Source organism: Ranitomeya imitator, chromosome 1 (assembly GCF_032444005.1).
Source record: "Ranitomeya imitator isolate aRanImi1 chromosome 1, aRanImi1.pri, whole genome shotgun sequence".
Taxonomy (NCBI): domain Eukaryota; kingdom Metazoa; phylum Chordata; class Amphibia; order Anura; family Dendrobatidae; genus Ranitomeya; species Ranitomeya imitator.
In genome coordinates this window covers 559,215,520-559,239,491 of record NC_091282.1, presented here as the reverse complement: position 1 = coordinate 559,239,491, position 23,972 = coordinate 559,215,520, and the positions used below count along the sequence as shown (strand labels likewise).

Here is a 23,972-nt window from a genome sequence, read left to right as displayed (position 1 = left end):
GCTGGAACGTCGTTTATGTCACTAGTGACCGTTATGGTGTTTTTATCATTGACTTCCGTTGTAAAATTAGCAATGCTTTTCCTAATTAACTGTGCTGCTTTGTAGATTGTCTGCATGTTGTCTGCATCATCACTACGACATTCCATTGCAGAATTAACCATGATTTCCTCACAGGCTTCTGGTGAATAAAGAACTGCTGATTCCCTTCTGTTTTTTGAAAGACAGGATTTCAGATGTGGCAAGGCATTCATTATAATTTCTTTGAGCCACTTTCTAGTGAATGTAGGTTTGTGATTTTCCACGCCTTCTATACCAAGCATATTCAAATAAGTGGTTTCGATATCTTGTATAGATAGATATGATTGGTTCTGTGTTTGAATATCCACTAGGTTTATCAACTCTAGCAGACTTGCACGTTGTAATAAGGGTTCTTTGTGGTCTGTTCTGTTGGTACTACGTTCTCGTTGTCCATGAAAAACATGCTTTGTCCAACAGCTTTTGTGGTACCGGACGTCAATAGAATGTGCATCCCCTGGTGCAATGCATGTGTTCAGTCTTGTTTTCAGTGTTAAATTATCTGATGTTTCAATAGCTTGTTTCAACGATTTCCCTGCGTTGACTGTCCTCACATTATAAAGCTTCTCATTCTCATCGTTCTGACAAAAGAAACATTTTTCCTTATCCAGTGGCCATGTATGTGACCTCGTGAATGGTGATGAAGAGTCAGATGTTAATGAACCTGATTCGTCCATTTCAGCACGTCCTCTTTTTAATCCTCGTTTCTTGGTAATGTGGCTACCAGTAGCTAATGCATGTGCATAACGGTCCCGGGCTCGTTGTATTTGGTCGTTGTTAATTGCATTTGTGTAACAACTTCGATGGTAGACTGCCTGATGTGTAGCGATTGTGTCTTTCCTGTTGCTAATCCGTCGATGGATATCAACATAGTTGCCATCTTGTAAACTTGCCCTCTCTGCTACTATGTCCAAAACGCGCTGGTAAGACTGTATCCGAGGATTTTGCACCAACTTCTCATTGCCATTGGAAGACTGACAGAGCATACATAGCTTCCAGTTGATAGGTGCCTCACCTTCACAAGTGACTTCAGTAGCTTGTGGTTTGTCTGTCATGTTCAACTCCTGTAATAAAAGAAAAAAAAAACATGTGATTCCTGTCATTATGTATTATTATGTCAATACTAATTAATTATAAAAAACTGCTGTAGTAAATATCTAAAACACATCTGCAACTAGTAATATTGCATTTCTTAGCCCTAAAATGTATGTTTAGCTGTCAAATTTTATTTTTATGTTATTTATAAGCTGAGATATTAACGAAAATTGGTTTTACGTCAGCCATTTTGTCAAATCCAATATGGCGGTCACGTGGGACTCGGGGCAAATGGAAACATTGTTTTTCGTATTGCTTATACTATAACCTTTCCAAAAATGTATAGTTTTCAGACTCTCCAAAAAAATCCGGCGAAGGCCTAAATCAATACATAGTGAACCGGACTAATATTCCACACTACTAATGTTAGTAGTGTGTATATGCAAAATTTGGCCGTTCTAGCTATTAATTTAAAGGGTTAAATGGCGGAAAACATTGGCGTGGGCTCCCGCACAATTTTCTCCGCCAGAGTAGTAAAGCCAGTGACTAAGGGCAGATATTAATAGCCTGGAGAGGGTCCATGGTTATTGCCCCCCCCCCCTGGCTAAAAACACCTGCCCCCAGCCACCCCAGAAAAGGCACATCTGGAAGATGCGCCTATTCTGGCACTTGGCCTCTCTCTTCCCATTCCCGTGGGATATGGGGTAATGAAGGGTTAATGTCACCTTGCTAGGGGTGTGGGGGGGTTAGTGTTGGAGTTAGAATTGAGGGGTTTCCACTGTTTAGGCACATCAGGGGTCTCCAAACGCAACATGGCGCCACCATTGATTCCGGCCAATCTTGTATTCAAAAAGTTAAATGGTGCTCCCTCACTTTCGAGCCCCGACGTGTGCCCAAACAGTGGTTTACCCCCACATATGGGGTACCAGCATACTCAGGACAAACTGCGCAACAATTACTGGGGTCCAATTTCTTCTGTTACCCTTGTGAAAATAAAAAAATGCTTGCTAAAACATCATTTTTGAGGAAAGAAAAATGATTTTTTATTTTCACGGCTCTGCGTTGTAAACGTCTGTGAAGCACTTGGGGGTTCAAAGTGCTCACCACATATCTAGATAAGTTCCTTGGGGGTCTAGTTTCTAAAATGGGGTCACTTGTGGGGGGTTTCTACTGTTTAGGCACACCAGGGGCTCTGCAAACGCAACGTGACACCCGCAGACCATTCCATCAAAGTCTGCATTTCACTACTTCACTTCCGAGCCCCGGCATGTGCCCAAACAGTGGTTTACCCCCACATATGGGGTATCAGCGAACTCAGGAGAAACTGGACAACAACTTTTGGCGTCAAATTTCTCCTGTTACCCTTGGGAAAATAAAAATTTGCAGGCTAAAATATCATTTTTGAGAAAATAATTTTTTTTATTTTCATGGCTCTGCGTTATAAACTTCTGTGAAGCAGTTGGGGGTTCAAAGTCCTCACCACACATCTAGATTAGTTCCTTTGGGGGTCTAATTTCCAAAATGGGGTCATTTGTGGGGGATCTCCAATGTTTAGGCACACAGGGGCTCTCCAAACGTGACATGGTGTCCACTATTGATTGGAGCTAATTTTCCATTTAAAAAGCCAAATGGCGTGCCTTCCCTTCCGAGCCCTGCCGTGTGCCCAAACAGTGGTTTACCCCCACATGTGAGGTATCAGTGTACTCGGGAGAAATTGCCCAACAAATAATAGGATCCATTTTATCCTATTGCCCATGTGAAAATGAAAAAATTGAGGCGAAAAAAATTTTTTGTGAAAAAAATGTACTTTTTCATTTTCACAGATCAATTTGTGAAGCACCTGAGGGTTTAACCCCTTTACCCCCAAGGGTGGTTTGCACGTTAATGACCGGGCCAATTTTTACAATTCTGACCACTGTCCCTTTATGAGGATATAACTCTGGAACGCTTCAATGGATCCTGGTGATTCTGACATTGTTTTCTCGTGACATATTGTACTTCATGACAATGGTAAAAATTATTTGATAGTACCTGCGTTTATTTGTGAAAAAAACGGAAATTTGGTGAAAATTATGAAAATTTCGCAATTTTCCAACTTTGAATTTTTATGCAATTAAATCACAGAGATGTCACACAAAATACTTAATAAGTAACATTTCCCACATGTCTACTTTACATCAGCACAATTTTGGAACCAAAATTTTTTTTTGTTAGGGAGTTATAAGGGTTAAAAGTTGACCAGCAATTTCTCATTTCTACAACACCATTTTATTTTAGGGACCACATCTCATTTGAAGTCATTTTGAGGGGTCTATATGATAGAAAATACCCAAGTGTGACACCATTCTAAAAACTACACTCCTCAAGGTGCTCAAAACCATATTCAAGAAGTTTATTAACCCTTCTGGTGCTTCACAGGAATTTTTTGAATGTTTAAATAAAAATGAACATTTAACTTTTTTTCACAAAAAATTTAATTCAGCTCCAATTTGTTTTATTTTACCACGGGTAACAGGAGAAAATGGACCCCAAACATTGTTGTACATTTTGTCCTGAGTATGCCAATACCCCACATGTGGGGGTAAACCACTGTTTGGGCGCATGGGAGAGCTCGGAAGAGAAGGAGCGCAGTTTGACTTTTCAATGCAAAATTGACAGGAATTGAGATGGGACGTCATGTTGCGTTTGAAGAGCCACTGATGTGCCTAAACATTGAAACCCCCCACAAGTGACACCATTTTGGAAAGTAGACCCCCTAAGGAACTTATCTAGAGGTGTGGTGAGCACTTTGACCCACCAAGTTCTTCACAGAAGTTTATAATGTAGAACCGTAAAAATAAAAAATCATATTTTTTCACAAAAATTATCTTTTCGCCCCCAATTTTTTATTTTCACAAGGGTAAGAGAAGAAATTGGACCCCAAAAGTTGTTGTACAATTTGTCCTGAGTACGCTGATAGCCCATATGTGGGGGTAAACCACTGTTTGGGCGGATGGGAGAGCTCGGAAGGGAAGGAGCGCAGTTTGACTTTTCAATGCAAAATTGACAGGAATTGAGATGGGACGTCATGTTGCGTTTGAAGAGCCACTGATGTGCCTAAACATTGAAACCCCCCACAAGTGACACCATTTTGGAAAGTAGACCCCCTAAGGAACTTATCTAGAGGTGTGGTGAGCACTTTGACCCACCAAGTGCTTCACAGAAGTTTATAATGCAGAGCCGTAAAAAAAACAAAATTTTTTTCCCACAAAAATTATTTTTTTAGCCCCCAGTTTTGTATTTTCCTGAGGGTAACAGGAGAAATTGGACCCCAAAATTTGTTGCCCAATTTGTCCTGAGTGCGATGATACACCATATGTGGGGGGAACCACTGTTTGGGCACATGGGAGGGCTCAGAAGGGAAGGAGTGCCATTTGAATGCAGACTTAGATGGAATGGTCTGCAGGTGTCACATTGCGTTTGCAGAGCCCCTAATGTACCTAAACAGTAGAAACCCCCCACAAGTAACATAGTAACATAGTAACATAGTAACATAGTTAGTAAGGCCGAAAAAAGACATTTGTCCATCCAGTTCAGCCTATATTCCATCATAATAAATACCCAGATCTACGTCCTTCTACAGAACCTAATAATTGTATGATACAATATTGTTCTGCTCCAGGAAGACATCCAGGCCTCTCTTGAACCCCTCGACTGAGTTCGCCATCACCACCTCCTCAGGCAAGCAATTCCAGATTCTCACTGCCCTAACAGTAAAGAATCCTCTTCTATGTTGGTGGAAAAACCTTCTCTCCTCCAGACGCAAAGAATGCCCCCTTGTGCCCGTCACCTTCCTTGGTATAAACAGATCCTCAGCGAGATATTTGTATTGTCCCCTTATATACTTATACATGGTTATTAGATCGCCCCTCAGTCGTCTTTTTTCTAGACTAAATAATCCTAATTTCGCTAATCTATCTGGGTATTGTAGTTCTCCCATCCCCTTTATTAATTTTGTTGCCCTCCTTTGTACTCTCTCTAGTTCCATTATATCCTTCCTGAGCACCGGTGCCCAAAACTGGACACAGTACTCCATGTGCGGTCTAACTAGGGATTTGTACAGAGGCAGTATAATGCTCTCATCATGTGTATCCAGACCTCTTTTAATGCACCCCATGATCCTGTTTGCCTTGGCAGCTGCTGCCTGGCACTGGCTGCTCCAGGTAAGTTTATCATTAACTAGGATCCCCAAGTCCTTCTCCCTGTCAGATTTACCCAGTGGTTTCCCGTTCAGTGTGTAATGGTGATATTGATTCCCTCTTCCCATGTGTATAACCTTACATTTATCATTGTTAAACCTCATCTGCCACCTTTCAGCCCAAGTTTCCAACTTATCCAGATCCATCTGTAGCAGAATACTATCTTCTCTTGTATTAACTGCTTTACATAGTTTTGTATCATCTGCAAATATCGATATTTTACTGTGTAAACCTTCTACCAGATCATTAATGAATATGTTGAAGAGAACAGGTCCCAATACTGACCCCTGCGGTACCCCACTGGTCACAGCGACCCAGTTAGAGACTATACCATTTATAACCACCCTCTGCTTTCTATCACTAAGCCAGTTACTAACCCATTTACACACATTTTCCCCCAGACCAAGCATTCTCATTTTGTGTACCAACCTCTTGTGCGGCACGGTATCAAACGCTTTGGAAAAATCGAGATATACCACGTCCAATGACTCACCGTGGTCCAGTCTATAGCTTACCTCTTCATAAAAACTGATTAGATTGGTTTGACAGGAGCGATTTCTCATAAACCCATGCTGATATGGAGTTAAACAGTTATTCTCATTGAGATAATCCAGAATAACATCCCTCAGAAACCCTTCAAATATTTTACCAACAATAGAGGTTAGACTTACTGGCCTATAATTTCCAGGTTCACTTTTAGAGCCCTTTTTGAATATTGGCACCACATTTTGGTGACACCAAAAGTGACACCATTTTGGAAAGTAGACCCCCTTAGGAACTTATCTAGATGTGTGCTGAGCGCTTTGACCCACCAAGGGCTTCACAGAAGTTTATAATGGAGAGCCGTAAAAATAAAACAAAAATTTTTTCCCACAAAAATTATTTTTTAGCCCCCAGTTTTGTATTTTCCCGAGGGTAACAGGAGAAATTCGACCCCACAATTTGTTGTCCAATTTGTCCTGAGTGCGCTGATACCCCATATGTGGGGGGGAACCACTGTTTGGGCGCATGGGAGGGCTCGGAAGGGAAGGAGCTCCATTTGGAATGAGGACTTAGATGGAATGGTCTGCAGGTGTCACATTGCATTTGCAGAGCCCCTAATGTACCTAAACAGTAGAAACCTCCCACAAGTGACACCATTTTGGAAACTAGACCCCCTAAGGAACTCATCTAGATGTGTTGTGATAGCTTTGAACCCCCAAGTGTTTCACTACAGATTGTAACGCAGAGCTGTGAAAATTAAAAAAAAAAACTTTCCCCCCAAAATTATTTTTTAGCCCCCAGTTTTGTATTTTCCCGAGGGTAAGAGGAGAAATTCGACCCCGAAAGTTGTTGTACAATTTGTCCTGAGTACGCTGATACCCCGTATGTTGGGGGAAACCACCGTTTGAGCGCATGGCAGAGCTCGGAAGGGAAGGAGCGCCATTTGGAATGCAGACTTAGATGGAATGGTCTGCAGACGTCACATTGCGTTTGCAGAACCCCTAATGTACCTAAACAGTAGAAACCCCCCACAAGTGACCCCATATTGGAAACTAGACCCCCCAGGGAACTAATCTAGATGTGTTGTGAGAACTTTGAACCCCCAGGTGTTTCACTACAGTTTATAACGCAGAGCCGTGAAAATAAAAAATCTTTTTTTTTCCCACAAAAAATATGTTTTAGCCCCGAGTTTTGTATTTTCCCAAGGGTAACAGGAGAAATTGGACCCCAAAAGTTGTTGTCCTATTTGTCCTGAGTACGCTGATACCCCATATGTTGGGGTAAACCCCTGTTTGGGCACACGGGAGAGCTCGGAAGGGAAGAAGCACTGTTTTACTTTTTCAACGCAGAATTGGCTGGAATTGAGATCGGACGCCATGTTGCGTTTGGAGAGCCCCTGATGTGCCTAAACAGTGGAAACCCCACAATTATAACTGAAACCCTAATCCAAACACATCCCTAACCCTAATCCCAACAGTAACCCTAACCACACCTCTAACCCTGACACACACCTAACCCTAATCCCAACCCTATTCCCAACCGTAAATGTAATCTAAACCCTAACTGTAACTTTAGCCCCAACCCAAACTGTAGCCCTAGCCCTAACCCTAACCCTAGCCCTAACCCTAGCCCTAACCCTAGTAGCCCTAACCCTAGCCCTAGCCCTAACTCTAACCCTAGCCCTAATGGGAAAATGGAAATAAATAAATTTTTTTAATTTTTCCCTAACTAAGGGGGTGATGAAGGGGGGTTTGATTTACTTTTATAGCGGGTTTTTTAGCGGATTTTTATGATTGGCAGCCGTCACACACTGAAAGACGCTTTTTATTGCAAAAAATATTTTTTGCGTTACCACATTTTGAGAGCTATAATTTTTCTATATTTTGGTCCACAGAGTCATGTGAGGTCTTGTTTTTTGTGGGACGAGTTGACGTTTTTATTGGTTTCATTTTCGGGCACGAGACATTTTTGGATCGCTTTTTATTCCGATTTTTGTGAGGCAGAATGACCAAAAACCAGCTATTCATGAATTTCTTTTGGGGGAGGCGTTTATACCGTTCCGCGTTTGGTAAAATTGATAAAGCAGTTTTATTCTTCGGGTCAGTACGATTACAGCGACACCTCATTTATATCATTTTTTTATGTTTTGGCGCTTTTATACGATAAAAACTATTTTATAGAAAAAATAATTATTTTGGCATCGCTTTATTCTCAGGACTATAACTTTTTTATTTTTTTGCTGATGATGCTGTGTGGTGGCTCGTTTTTTGCGGGACAAGATGACGTTTTCAGCGGTACCATGGTTATTTATATCTGTCTTTTTGATCGCGTGTTATTCCACTTTTTGTTCGGCAGTATGATAATAAAGCGGTTTTTTGCCTCGTTTTTTTTTTTTTTTTCTTACGGTGTTTACTGAAGGGGTTAACTAGTGGGCCAGTTTTATAGGTCGGGCCGTTACGGACGCGGCGATACTAAATATGTGTACTTTTATTGTTTTGTTTTTTTTATTTAGATAAAGAAATGTATTTATGGGAATAATATTTTTATTTTTTTTTCATTATTTTGGAATATTTTTTTTTATTTTTTTTTACACATTTGAAATTTTTTTTTTTTACTTTTTTACTTTGTCCCAGGGGGGGACATCACAGATCAGTGATCTGACAGTTTGCACAGCACTCTGTCAGATCACTGATCTGACATGCAGCGCTGCAGCCTTCACAGTGCCTGCTCTAAGCAGGCTCTGTGAAGCCACCTCCCTCCCTGCAGGACCCGGATCCGCGGCCATCTTGGATCCGCGGCTGGAGGGAGCAGGGAGGGAGGTGAGACCCTCGCAGCAACGCGATCACATCGCGTTGCTGCGGGGGGCTCAGGGAAGCCCGCAGGGAGCCCCCTCCCTGCGGGAAGCTTCCCTGTACCGCCGGCACATCGCGATCATCTTTGATCGCGGTGTGCCAGGGGTTAATGTGCCGGGGGCGGTCCGTGACCGCTCCTGGCACATAGTGCCGGATGTCAGCTGCGATAGGCAGCTGACACCCGGCCGCGATCGGCGGCGCTCCCCCCGTGAGCGCCGCCGATCGCGCTGGACGTACTATCCCGTCCATGGTCATAGGGGCCCACCCCACATGGACGGGATAGTACGTCCGATGTCAGAAAGGGGTTAAAGTGCTCACTAGGCATCTAGATAAGTTCATTGGGGGGTCTAGTTTCCAAAATGTGGTCACTTGTGGGGGAGCTCCAATGTTTAGGCACACAGGGGCTCTCCAAACGCGACATGGTGTCCGCTAACGATGGAGATAATTTTTCATTCAAAAAGTCAAATGGCGCTCCTTCCCTTCCGAGCCTTACCATGTGCCCAAACAGTGGTTTACCCCCACATGTGAGGTATCGGTGTACTCAGGAGAAATTGCCCAACAAATTGTAGGATCCATTTTATCCTGTTGCCCATGTGAAAATGAAAAAATTGAGGCTAAAAGAAATTTTTTTTTAAAAAAAAAGTACTTTTTCATTTTTACGGATCAATTTGTGAAGCACCTGGGGGTTCAAAGTGCTCACTATGCATCTAGATAAGTTCCTTGGGTCGTCTAGTTTCCAAAATGGGGTCACTTGTCGGGGAGCTCCAATTTTTAGGCACACGGGGGCTCTCCTAAAGTGTGGAGCCAATTTTTCATTCAAAAAGTCAAATGGCGCTCCTTCCCTTCCAAGCCCTGCCGTGCGCCCAAACAGTGGTTTACCCCCACGTATGAGGTATCAGCGTACTCAGGACAAATTGGACAATAACTTTCGTTGTTCAGTTTCTCCTTTTACCTTTGTGAAAATAAAAAAATTGTTGCTAAAAGATAATTTTTGTGACTAAAAAGTTAAATGTTCATTTTTTCCTTCCATGTTGCTTCTGCTGCTGTAAAGCACCTGAAGGGTTAATAAACTTCTTGAATGTGGTTTTGTGCAGCTTGAGGGGTGCAGTTTTTAGAATGGTGTCACTTTGGGGTATTTTCAGCCATATAGACCCCTCAAACTGACTTCAAATGTGAGGTGGTCCCTAAAAAAATGGTTTTGTAAATTTCGTTGTAAAAATGAGAAATTGCTGGTCAAATTTTAACCCTTATAACTTCCTAGCAAAAAAAAATTTTGTTTCCAAAATTGTGCTGATGTAAAGTACACATGTGGGAAATGTTATTTATTAACTATTTTGTGCCACATAACTCTCTGGTTTAACAGAATAAAAATTCAAAATGTGAAAATTGCGAAATTTTCAAAATTTTCGCCAAATTTCCGTTTTTATCACAAATAAATGCAGAATTTATTGACCTAAATTAACCACTAACATGAAGCCAAATATGTCTAGAAAAAATAATCTCAGAACCGCTAGGATCCGTTGAAGCGTTCCTGAGTTATTACCTCATAAAGGGACACTGGTCAGAATTGCAAAAAACGGCCAGGTCATTAAGGTCAAAATAGGCTGGGTCATGAAGGGGTTAAAATAAACATCCATGTCTCCCCCCCCCCCCCCGCTGTTATTAAAATACTCACCCGGCTCCCTCGCTGGCTGGCGCTGCCTCCTGTCCTGGCCGCACCTTCTACTGTATAAGCGGTCACGTGGGGCCGCTAATTATAATCATGAATATGCGGCTCCATCTCTCATAGGGGTGGAGCCGCATATTCACTACTGTAAATGAGCGGCCCCACGTGGCCGCTCATACAGTAGAAGGTGCGTCCAGGACAGGAAGCAGCGCCAGCCAGCGAGGGAGTCGGGTGAGTAGTTTAATAACAGCGGGGGGTGGGGGGCGCACAGGGGGTGGGGACATGGTTCTTTATTTTAAACACGATTATTCATATCTTCTCTACAGCAAACGCTGCTGCAGAGAAGATATGAATGGCGGCTTCAGCACCAGATGCAGGGGACTGCGCTAAACTTTAGCGGTCTCCTGCACGGTGCGTGTGGTACCCAGTGGGCACACGTGTGCCGCACTGATGTGCCACAGAAACACACGGGCACGGATATTCCGGTACCGATTTTTCCAGTACCGGAATTATCTGGACGTGTCAGACTGGCCTTATGGGAACTTCCGATTCCGGTATCCGATATACTGAAAGTATCAGAACTCGGTATCGGAATTCCGATACCGCAAATATCGTCCGATACTTGCGGTATCAGAATGCTCAACACTAATTGTGGCATCACTTAAGGTGTGAGCCCACCTGCCGTGTTTAGGATAGTTTCACATTTGCGGTTAAGTCCGCAGCGTGTCGTCTGCAACCGCATGCAAACGTCTGATAACACGTTTTTTATCCGCATCAGCTTACACATGATGGTAAAAAAACGCAGGGTTTGCATGCGTTTTTACATGTTTGCGCTTTTTATGCGCATGCGTTTGATATTTCCAGGAGGGTGTGTCTTTAATGGGCATTTCTAAATCAGTTCCTGGACATGCGCAGTCCGAAGTATGCAAGCGCATCAAAAGCATGCGTACGCAAAGACACGTGTACGCATGCATTCCCATAGAGAGTAATGCATTATTTTGCCGCATTCCTTGCGCTAACAACCGCATACGTTTCTAGGCGGCAAATTGACGCCTCTAAAATTACTACATGTTGCATTTACCGCGCCAAACCGCAGACGACGAAATGATGCGTCATCAAACGCGGCAAAACGCAACCAATCGCAGACACATGCGGCCCTAATGATACATGTAGGAATACACAACGCATACGGAAAATTGCGGCAGAAACGCTGCTACACAACCGCAAATCTGAAACCAGCCAAGGACTGTGGCAAGTTTTTCTGACAGGACATGGACGTATACTATGGCACACGCCGCTGCCCCTAGCTATGGTACTGGTTGCCCCCTCTGTCCTATGTGAGCCCCTCTGGTATCGCATTACTCCAGCGGCTCACTGCTGCCACGTTCGTCCATCTTGCCCTGGTCTGAGGTAACGCCCCGTGCACACAGGCACCTGTATGGCTGTGAGGTAATTCCTCCGCATAGCCGAGAGTGCCCCCACCTCCGGACGGCCAATCCCTCCTCGGCCCAGGACCCTCCTCTCGGGTGTCACATGGTAGGAGGTGCCCCAGCTGCCTGCCCTCCCCGCTCCCATCGGCCGCACTCCGGACCAGGCACCGGGCATGGGGAGAACCGAGCGGGGCTAGTTCACCGGGTAACTGCTCCCCGCAGGGGGCCCTCACACACTCCTGGGTCTGGTCAGTGCCTCCTCAGAGACTCAGCCCTGAACTACGGTGTACCAAGCACATTGTACACGGCACATCCGGGGTTCGCGGCTCCCACCCTTGTGCGTCTCTGCTGCCGGCGCCTCCGAATTGTGCACGGTGACTGTCCCCCCAGTGCAGCAGCGCCCCCTACCGGACTCGCCAGAGCTGTGCTGTCACAGCCAGAGCCGCCCTCGGGGCAGCTGGATCTCACTCCATCCTGTTCGGTCCCACTCAACCGGTCTGTCCTGTTTGTATGTCCCAGGCAGTCCGACCTCAGCAGACTATTCCTGCGACCAGCCTGGCCGCCCCATAATGCCCACAGCTGTCTAGAACTAGCGCTCAGGGTTGTGTTCTGCTCTTTTCCCAACTTTTGGTGCTGTTATGGCCATGGTGTCTGGGGGCTGGGGAGACCCCAATGGAGACACTAATGGGATGGGGAAGGGTTACCCCAGAAACTCCGAGGAGGATGAGGCCTCCCCACCTGGAGGGATGAGTGACCCCGAGCAGGGTGACGAGGAGCGACCTGGCATCCAGGTGGACTGCATTGTATGTGGTGACAAATCCAGTGGCAAGCATTATGGGGTCTTCACCTGCGAGGGATGCAAGAGCTTCTTTAAAAGAAGTATCCGTAGAAACCTTAGCTATACGTGCAGGTGAGTCCGCAGTCGTCTTTCTATTTGGGTTACGCCTTAGGAAATCCCTTCTATTGGTTGTGCTTATCCTTTCCAGAAGGGACAGTGAGGTATGGGGATCGTCTGCTAGCCCCGATATGTGATGGGCATCCCAAATTACCCACTGCTGGCCCTAACCCCCTGCAGCATACAGTGTCCCAGGTGACTACACTGTGTCAGGTGTAGGTTGTTCAGAGCAGGAGACGACAGCTGACAGGAGGTCGTCATATGCAGAAATAGGTGCGAGCTTCTAAAATACTATTGCATAAAGGTATTTATTTTACTCACTTATAGAGCGCCATCATATTCCACAGCACTTTACAGACATTATCGGCATCGCTGTCCCCATTGGGGCTCATAATCTAGATTTCCTATCAGTATGTCGTTGGAGTGTGGGAGGAAACCGGAGTGCCCGGTGGAAACCCACACAAACACGGGGAGAACATACAAACTCCTTGCAGATGTTGTCCTTGGTGGGATTTGCACCCAGGACCCCAGCGCTAACCACTGCGCCACCGTGCTTCCTTGTTGTCTACTGCAGTCAGCACACCTATCATTGTTAGTCAGTACGCCATTACCGAATATGCCCATACAGGTACGGAGACTAGAACAACATTGGTATGAAAGTTCCTGCAAAGAATGTGTGTGATGGAAGGTCAAAGTGGCAGTAGCAGAGACCGTTTTTATAAATCATCTTTTGGAAAGAATAATGGATGGTTTATTTTTATTGATAATTATGTCATTTAAGTTGCTGACTGCTGTAAAGTTATGACGAGTATATGACAGTTGTCTACGGGGTAGTGTGTTATCACTTAGGGTACCGTCACACTCAGCAACTTTCAAACGATCACGACCAGCGATACGACCTGGCCGTGATCGTTGGAAAGTCCTTGTGTGGTTGCTGGGGAGCTGTCACACAGACAGCTCTCCAGCGACCAACGATGCCGGAGTCCCCGGGTAACCAGGGTAAACATCGGTTACTAAGCACAGGGCCGCTATTTACCCTGGTTACCAGTGAACACATCGCTGGATCGGCGTCACACACGCCGATCCAGCGATGTCAGCGGGTGATCCAGCGACGAAATAAAGTTCTGGACTTTCAGCGAAGACCAGCGATGTCACAGCAGAATCCTGATCGCTGCTGCGTGTCAAACACAACGATATTGCTATCCAGGACGCTGCAACGTCACGGATCGTTATCGTTGTAATGTTGTTCAGTGTGACGGTACCTTTAGGCTGGCTTCACACTCCTAACATTCATGGTCTGAGACTTCAGGACTTGGTCTCCTGACCCGACCTTGACAGCCTTATACACCTATGAGGCTGTCGAGTGCCAGTAAGAGACCCATGGTCAGTTCGTCCATCACATCTGTACTATCACCATGATACAGTCATCTGAATTTGGTCTAATTCCACCCATCTTTTTTCTTGAGTGTCCAATACATACTTGCAGATAAACATGAATAACGTTATGGCTTGTTTCTGTACAATACCATGTAATACCCTGCCTTAAAACTCAGTCCTTGTAGCTAGGACCTGGAACACTGGCCATTTGTTTATTTAGAGTTTGTTCCCCTCAGTCTTTCTCTAAGTATCCTGAACATGTTTCTAGCCTTATTGGGATTGCCTTATGCCAGGAGAGTTTCAGTTGAGCAAATGATCAGTTGGTGAGTGTTGGAATTTGGCTTTTCAATACAAAGAGATTCTGTAAAAAAAAAAAAAAAAAAGTTGCATGCTTTGCTGCTGGGTCCCTAGTTGGTACAGTAGGCCAGTGTACAGACGCCATCTTTCCTGTATTTTCACGCTTCGACAACAGATTTGACTTCCTTATAACTGTTGAAGTAATATCTCATTTATTAGCACTACTAGAACAATTATCACTGTTTTTGATAAAAAGCACTTTAGCCATACAGTGGGGCAAAAAAGTATTTAGTCAGTCAGCAATAGTGCAAGTTCCACCACTTAAAAAGATGAGAGGCGTCTGTAATTTACATCATAGGTAGACCTCAACTATGGGAGACAAACTGAGAAAAAAAAATCCAGAAAATCTCATTGTCTGTTTTTTTAACATTTTATTTGCATATTATGGTGGAAAATAAGTATTTGGTCAGAAACAAAATTTCATCTCAATACTTTGTAATATATCCTTTGTTGGCAATGACAGAGGTCAAACGTTTTCTGTAAATCTTCACAAGGTTGCCACACACTGTTGTTGGTATGTTGGCCCATTCCTCCATGCAGATTTCCTCTAGAGCAGTGATGTTTTTGGCTTTTCGCTTGGCAACACGGACTTTCAACTCCCTCCAAAGGTTTTCTATAGGGTTGAGATCTGGAGACTGGCTAGGCCACTCCAGGACCTTGAAATGCTTCTTACGAAGCCACTCCTTCGTTGCCCTGACGGTGTGCTTTGGATCATTGTCATGTTGAAAGACCCAGCCATGTTTCATGCCCTTGCTGATGGAAGGAGGTTTGCACTCAAAATCTCACGATACATGGCCCCATTCATTCTTTCATGTACCCGGATCAGTCGTCCTGGCCCCTTTGCAGAGAAACAGCCCCAAAGCATGATGTTTCCACCACCATGCTTTACAGTAGGTATGGTGTTTGATGGATGCAACTCAGTATTCTTTTTCCTCCAAACACGACAAGTTGTGTTTCTACCAAACAGTTCCAGTTTGGTTTCATCAGACCATAGGACATTCTCCCAAAACTCCTCTGGATCATCCAAATGCTCTCTAGCAAACTTCAGACGGGCCCGGACATGTACTGGCTTAAGCAGTGGGACACGTCTGGCACTGCAGGATCTGAGTCCATGGTGGCGTAGTGTGTTACTTATGGTAGGCCTTGTTACATTGGTCCCAGCTCTCTGCAGTTCATTCACTAGGTCCCCCCGCGTGGTTCTGGGATGTTTGCTCACCGTTCTTGTGATCATTCTGACCCCACGGGGTGGGATTTTGCGTGGAGCCCCAGATCGAGGGAGATTATCAGTGGTCTTGTATGTCTTCCATTTTCTAATTATTGCTCCCACTGTTGATTTCTTCACTCCAAGCTGGTTGGCTATTGCAGATTCAGTCTTCCCAGCCTGGTGCAGGGCTACAATTTTGTTTCTGGTGTCCTTTGACAGCTCTTTGGTCTTCACCATAGTGGAGTTTGGAGTCAGACTGTTTGAGGGTGTGCACAGGTGTCTTTTTATACTGATAACAAGTTTAAACAGGTGCCATTACTACAGGTAATGAGTGGAGGAAAGAGGAGACTCTTAAAGAAGAAGTTACAGGTCTGTGAGAGCCAGAAATCTTGATTGTTTGTTTCTGACCAAATACTTATTTTCCACCATAATATGCAAAAAAAAAGATAAAAAAACAGACAATGTGATTTTCTGGATTTTTTTTTCTCAGTTTGTCTCCCATAGTTGAGGTCTACCTATGATGTAAATTACAGACGCCTCTCATCTTTTTAAGTGGTGGAACTTGCACTATTGCTGACTGACTAAATACTTTTTTGCCCCACTGTATGTTCATATGAAGTTTCTCAACTTATTATTATACCACCTTAATTTTTTTATTTATTTTAACCCCGTTCTGACATCAGACAGGATAGTACGTCCGATGGCAGCACCCCCCTTTGATGTGAGCTCCGGCAGTGAGCCCGCATCAAAGCCGGGATATGTCAGCTGTTTTCAACAGCGACATGTGCCCGTGATAGGCGCGGGCGGAATTGCAATCTGCCCGTGCCTATTAACTAGTTAAATGCCACTGTCAAACTCTGACAGCAGCATTTAACAAGCGCTTCTGGCCATCGGGCCGGATATACGCATATCCCTGACCCCCTCACGTGATTTGGGGTCAGCGGTGCATCGGCATGACAACCAGAGATCTACTTGAGGCTATATGCACACAATGCAGATTTGACTGTGGAATTTTCTGAGAAGATTCTGCATTTCTTGGCAGAAAATGCAGGTCAGAATCTGCGCCTTTTTTTGGTATGTGCACACGTTGCAGATTTTTGTGTGGATTTCTTCTTCTTTTTTACCCCTTCGGATTTCTATTATGGAATGGGTGCAGAAACACAGCAGATCCACAAAAAGAATTGACATGGTCCTTTTTTTTTTTTAATCTGCTGCGTTTTCCGTGTGGAGTTTTCCGCACAATTAGCACAGCATTTTTGTTTTTGCCATTGATTTACATTGTACTGTAAGGCTATGTGCACGCATTGTGGATTTGACGCTGCTAATCTGCAGCTGTTTTCCATGCGTTGTACAGTACCATGTAAACATATGGAAAACAAAATCCGCAGTGCACATGCTGCGGAAAAAAAACGCACCGAAAAGGCAGCGTTTTTTCCTCAGCATGTCAATTTGTGTGGATTCCGCAGCGGTTTACACCTGCTCCTCAATAGAAATCCGCAGGTGTAAAATAGCAGGTGGAGTCCGCACAAAACCGTGGGTAATCCGCAGTGCGATTTACCTGCGGATTTTGCAAAAACAGTGCTGAAAAATCCACACACCAATCCACAACGTGTGCACATAGCTTACATAACTTGCGGATCTGCAGCGTTTCTGCACAGAAAGAAACGCTGCGGATCCGCAGGAAATCTGCAACGTGTACACATAGCCTCAGACCTCTACAGTTGTTGATGCCAGATTGCTATGAGCGCCACCCTGTGGTCCGCGCTCATAGGAGTGCAGTAATTCTACTACATAGAGGCGATCTGAGCATCGCCTCTATGAGCCGATCAAGTTGTGGCACCTTCTAGCATCCCATGGAGGCTATCAAAGCATGCCGAAAGTAAAAAAAAAAAAAAAAAAAATGTTATTAAAAATATGAAAAAAATAAAAGTTTAGATCACCCCTCTTCTGCCCCATTCAAAATAAAACAATAAAAATAAAATGAAACATACACATATTTGGTATTGCCACGTTCAGAATTGCCCGATATATCAATAAAAAAAAGAAGGGATTAACCTGATCGCTAAAAAGTGTAGCAAGAAAAAAATCAAAACGCCGGAATTACGTTTTTTTTGGTCTCTGCGACATTGCATTAAAAGGCAATAGCGGGTAATCAAAAGAGATTATATCTGCAGAAAAATTGTATCATTAAAAACGTCAGCTCGGCACGCAAAAAATAAGCCCTCACCCAATCTGAACTCACGAAAAATTGAGATGCTACGGGTCTCGGAAAATTGCACAATTTTTTTTTTTTTTTTTTTTTTTTTACTTAACTTTGGAATTTCTTTTAACCACTTTGATATAAAAAATAACCTAGACATGTTTGGTGTCTATGAACTCGTAATGACCTGGAGAATCATAATAACAGGTCAGTTTTAGCATCTAGTGAACCTAGCAGAAAAGCCAAACAAAAGACAAGTGTGGGATTGCACTTTTTTTGCCATTTCACTGCACTTGGAATTTTTTCCCATTTTTGAGTACACGACATGCTAAAACCAATGGTGTCATTCAAAAGTACAACTCGTCCCACAAAAAATAAGACCTCACATGGCCATGTTGACAGAAAAATAAAAAATTATGGCTCAGGGACGGATGGGAGCAAAAACAAAACCGCAAAAATGAGAAAAACTCCAGTCATGAAGGGGTTAAAACCGGAGCAATACATTTCTAACAACTTAATCCAGAATTGTCTGGGGCTACACTGCCATGATTGGGGGGAAGTGCTATGCTCTTGATGTACACATGGGAAAATGTACTTTTTCTTTATGTTCATTGAGCATCGAGAGAACATAGCCTTACTTATTTGCATCTACATAGAAACCTATATTGCACTGACTGACAGCCTGGATAATCATTAACTCACAGATTAGCGTATATCTTATATTATCATTATTTATTATTTATTTATATAGCACCATTAATTCCATGGTGCTGTACATGAGAAAGGGGTTACATACAGAGTTATAGATAGCATTTACAGTAAACAGGTTTACAGTGACAGACTGGTACAGAGGGGAGAAGACCCTGTCCTTGCGGACTTACATTCTATGGGCTGGGGATATACAGTTGTGGCCAAAAGTATTGACACCCCTGCAATTCTGTCAGATAATACTCAGTTTCTTCCTGAAAATGATTGCAAACACAAATTATTTGGTATTATTATCTTCATTTAATTTGTCTTAAATGAAAAAAAACACAAAAGAGAATGAAGCAAAAAGCAAAACATTGATCATTTCACACAAAACTCCAAAAATGGGCCAGACAAAAGTATTGGCACCCTCGGCCTAATACTTGGTTGCACAACCTTTAGCCAAAATAACTGCGACCAACCACTTCTGGTAACCATCAATGAGTTTCTTACAATGCTCTGCTGGAATTTTAGACCATTCTTCTTTGGCAAACTGCTCCAGGTCCCTGATATTTGAAGGCTGCCTTCTCCAAACTGCCATTTTTAGATCTCTCCACAGGTGTTCTATGGGATTCAGGTCTGAACTCATTGCTGGCCACCTTTGAAGTCTCCAGTGCTTTCTCTCAAATCATTTTCTAGTGCTTTTTGAAGTGCGTTTTGGGTCAATGTCCTGCTGGAAGACCCATGACCTGTGAGGGAGACCCAGCTTTCTCACACTGGGCCTTAAATTATGCTGCAAAATTTGTTGGTAGTCTTCAGACTTCATAATGCCATGCACACGGTCAAGCAGTCCAGTGCCAGAGGCAGCAAAGCAACCCCAAAACATCAGGGAACCTCCGCCATGTTTGACTGTAGGGACTGTGTTCTTTTCTTTGAATGCCTCTTTTTTTTTTCTCCTGTAAACTCTGTTGATGCCTTTGCCCAAAAAGCTCTACTTTTGTCTCATCTGACCAGAGAACATTCTTCCAAAACGTTTTGGGCTTTTTCAGGTAAGTTTTGGCAAACTCCAGCCTGGCTTTTTTTGTCTCGGGGTAAGAAGTGGGGTCTTCCTGGGTCTCCAGCTATACAGCCCCTTTTCATTCAGATGACGACGGATAGTACGGGTTGACACTGTTGTACCCTCGGACTGCAGGGCAGCTTGAACTTGTTTGGATGTTAGTCGAGGTTCTTTATCCAACATCTGCACAATCTTGCGTTGAAATCTCTTGTCACTTCTTCTTTTCCGTCCACCTCTAGGGAGGTTAGCCACAGTGCCATGGGCTTTAAACTTCTTAATGACACTGCGCACGGTAGACACAGGAACATTCAGGTCTTTGGAGATGGACTTGTAGCCTTGAGATTGCTCATGCTTCCTCACAATTTGGTTTCTCAAGTCCTCAGACAGTTCTTTGGTCTTCTTTCTTTTCTCCATGCTCAATGTGGTACACACAAGGACACAGGACAGAGGTTGAATCAACTTTAATCCATGTCAACTGGCTGCAAGTGTGATTTAGTTATTGCCAACACCTGTTTGGTGCCACAGGTAAGTTACAGGTGCTGTTAATTACACAAATTAGAGAAGCATCACATAGTAACATAGTAACATAGTAACATAGTTAGTAAGGCCGAAAAAAGACATTTGTCCATCCAGTTCAGCCTATATTCCATTATAATAAATACCCAGATCTACGTCCTTCTACAGAACCTAATAATTGTATGATACAATATTGTTCTGCTCCAGGAAGACATCCAGGCCTCTCTTGAACCCCTCGACTGAGTTCGCCATCACCACCTCCTCAGGCAAGCAATTCCAGATTCTCACTGCCCTAACAGTAAAGAATCCTCTTCTATGTTGGTGGAAAAACCTTCTCTCCTCCAGACGCAAAGAATGCCCCCTTGTGCCCGTCACCTTCCTTGGTATAAACAGATCCTCAGCGAGATATTTGTACTGTCCCCTTATATACTTATACATGGTTATTAGATCGCCCCTCAGTCGTCTTTTTTCTAGACTAAATAATCCTAATTTCGCTAATCTATCTGGGTATTGTAGTTCTCCCATCCCCTTTATTAATTTTGTTGCCCTCCTTTGTACTCTCTCTAGTTCCATTATATCCTTCCTGAGCACCGGTGCCCAAAACTGGACACAGTACTCCATGTGCGGTCTAACTAGGGATTTGTACAGAGGCAGTATAATGCTCTCATCATGTGTATCCAGACCTCTTTTAATGCACCCCATGATCCTGTTTGCCTTGGCAGCTGCTGCCTGGCACTGGCTGCTCCAGGTAAGTTTATCATTAACTAGGATCCCCAAGTCCTTCTCCCTGTCAGATTTACCCAGTGGTTTCCCGTTCAGTGTGTAATGGTGATATTGATTCCCTCTTCCCATGTGTATAACCTTACATTTATCATTGTTAAACCTCATCTGCCACCTTTCAGCCCAAGTTTCCAACTTATCCAGATCCATCTGTAGCAGAATACTATCTTCTCTTGTATTAACTGCTTTACATAGTTTTGTATCATCTGCAAATATCGATATTTTACTGTGTAAGCCTTCTACCAGATCATTAATGAATATGTTGAAGAGAACAGGTCCCAATACTGACCCCTGCGGTACCCCACTGGTCACAGCGACCCAGTTAGAGACTATACCATTTATAACCACCCTCTGCTTTCTATCACTAAGCCAGTTACTAACCCATTTACACACATTTTCCCCCAGACCAAGCATTCTCATTTTGTGTACCAACCTCTTGGGCGGCACGGTATCAAACGCTTTGGAAAAATCGAGATATACCACGTCCAATGACTCACCGTGGTCTAGCCTATAGCTTACCTCTTCATAAAAACTGATTAGATTGGTTTGACAGGAGCGATTTCTCATAAACCCATGCTGATATGGAGTTAAACAGTTATTCTCATTGAGATAATCCAGAATAACATCCCTCAGAAACCCTTCAAATATTTTACCAACAATAGAGGTTAGACTTACTGGCCTATAATTTCCAGGTTCACTTTTAGAGCCCTTTTTGAATATTGGCACCACATTTGCTATGCGCCAGTCCTGCGGAACAGACCCTGTCGCTATAGAGTCACTAAAAATAAGAAATAATGGTTTATCTATTACATTACTTAGTTCTCTTAGTACTCGTGGGTGTATGCCATCCGGACCCGGAGATTTATCTATTTTAATCTTATTTAGCCGGTTTCGCACCTCTTCTTGGGTTAGATTGGTGACCCTTAATATAGGGTTTTCATTGTTTCTTGGGATTTCGCCTAGCATTTCATTTTCCACCGTGAATACCGTGGAGAAGAAGGTGTTTAATATGTTAGCTTTTTCCTCGTCATCTACAACCATTCTTTCCTCACTATTTTTTAAGGGGCCTACATTTTCAGTTTTTATTCTTTTACTATTGATATAGTTGAAGAACAGTTTGGGATTAGTTTTACTCTCCTTAGCAATGTGCTTCTCTGTTTCTTTTTTGGCAGCTTTAATTAGTTTTTTAGATAAAGTATTTTTCTCCCTATAGTTTTTTAGAGCTTCAATGGTGCCATCCTGCTTTAGTAGTGCAAATGCTTTCTTTTTACTGTTAATTGCCTGTCTTACTTCTTTGTTTAGCCACATTGGGTTTTTCCTATTTCTAGTCCTTTTATTCCCACAAGGTATAAACCGCTTACACTGCCTATTTAGGATGTTCTTAAACATTTCCCATTTATTATCTGTATTCTCATTTCTGAGGATATTGTCCCAGTCTACCAGATTAAGGGCATCTCTAAGCTGGTCAAACTTTGCCTTCCTAAAGTTCAGTGTTTTTGTGACTCCCTGACAAGTCCCCCTAGTGAAAGACAGGTGAAACTGTACAATATTGTGGTCGCTATTTCCTAGATGATTTTTCCAACAGTGCCAATACTTTTGTCCACCCCCTTTTTTATGTTTGGTGTGGAATTATATCCAATTTGGCTTTAGGACAATTCTTTTTGTGTTTTTTCATTTAAGACAAATTAAATGAAGATAATAACAAAGAATTTGTGTTTGCAATCATTTTCAGGAAGAAACTGAGTATTATCTGACAGAATTGCAGGGGTGTCAATACTTTTGGCCATGACTGTAAGTCCCCTGTACTGGTGACTGGGGTAAGTCCCTGCTATGGGATCTGTACCAATCTAAGGCTATGTGCACACGTTCAGGCTTTTTCGCGGTTTTTTTCGCGGTAAAAACTCATTATAAATGCATACATTATGCATCCTATCATTTAGAATGCATTCTGCATGTTTTGTGCACATGATGCGTTTTTTTTCTGCGAAAAACAACGCATCACGGTAAAAAAAAAAGCAGCATGTTCATTAATTTTGCGGATTATCTGCGTTTTCCCCGCTATTCTATGCATTTGGGAAAAAACGCACCAAAACCGCGAAAAAAACGCATGCGGATTTCTGGCAGAAATGTCCGGTTTTTGTCAGGAAAATTTTGGCAAGAAATCCTGACGTGTGCACATACCCTAACAGTTACCATACTAACTATCAAGTTGATAGGTGACAACTTGTTTAGGAATACTCCTTTACTGGTCATAAACTTAAGATATTTATCTCCATACCTTTGGCAGATCCAGAAAATTATGGCCATACACTGCAGATCTAAAAAAGCCAAAATAGCACATTTAGGGTAAGTTCACATAGAGCGTTTTTGCTGTGTTGTTTTTGCTGTGTTTTTTTGCTGCTTTTTTTATGCTGATTTTCAGCTGCTTTTTACAGTACCAGCAAAGCTTATGAGAGTTCATAAATCTCATGCACACACATTGGGTTTTTTGTCATCAGGATTTTGTGCTTTGCTGTTTTTTTTTTTGACAGAGCATTTCACTTCTTTCATCATTTTTTTTTTTCAGCTTTTTTCACCTATTGACTTGAATGGATGGTGAAAAAACGCAAATACGCAGGTTGACTTTTTTGCAGCGTATTGGCTGTATGATAGTCAAGGACAGCCGGATATAAACACACTCGGCTCCGCTGCATCTAGATGGCAGGCTGCATGTTTCCGTCATTCTCCATACAGCCTGTCCTCCAGCAGAGCGGACCTGAACCCCATTCACTTGACTAGGGGACCCAACAATACAGTGTTTGACACAGTGTCATATGCATGACAGCGCGGCAAACACCGCTTCTGATTGGCGGTGAAACCATCCCCATCCGTCAGAGAGCCACGGTTCCCACGCTGTCAAAAGACAGCGTAAGCGCTCAGCTTTGATCGGAGGTATAAAGTTTACCTCCAGCCACTGGTGTCAGCTGATGGGACTACCGCTCCAATCATATCAAACACCTACTACCGTTAATAAGTGAGAGCAGGAGCGGATGATGGGAGTATTCATCAGCCACTCCTGAGCTGTAAATAAATAATAATAAAAAAAAAAACCTGCATGGGTTCCCCCTTATATTTGATAAT

General features: G+C 43.2%; 1 protein-coding gene across 2 annotated transcripts in view; it reads left to right on the top strand.

Moving 5' to 3' along the window:
* The first annotated feature begins 11,895 nt into the window (after positions 1-11,895).
* Positions 11,896-23,972, top strand: part of NR2F6 (nuclear receptor subfamily 2 group F member 6) — a 125,853-nt gene continuing 113,776 nt past the window's right edge. For both annotated transcript variants that reach the window (XM_069767779.1, XM_069767778.1), the window contains exon 1: positions 11,896-12,689. In XM_069767779.1, the coding sequence (XP_069623880.1) occupies positions 12,418-12,689 (272 nt within the window). In that variant the 5' untranslated portion in view covers positions 11,896-12,417. The remainder of the gene's footprint in view (positions 12,690-23,972) is intronic.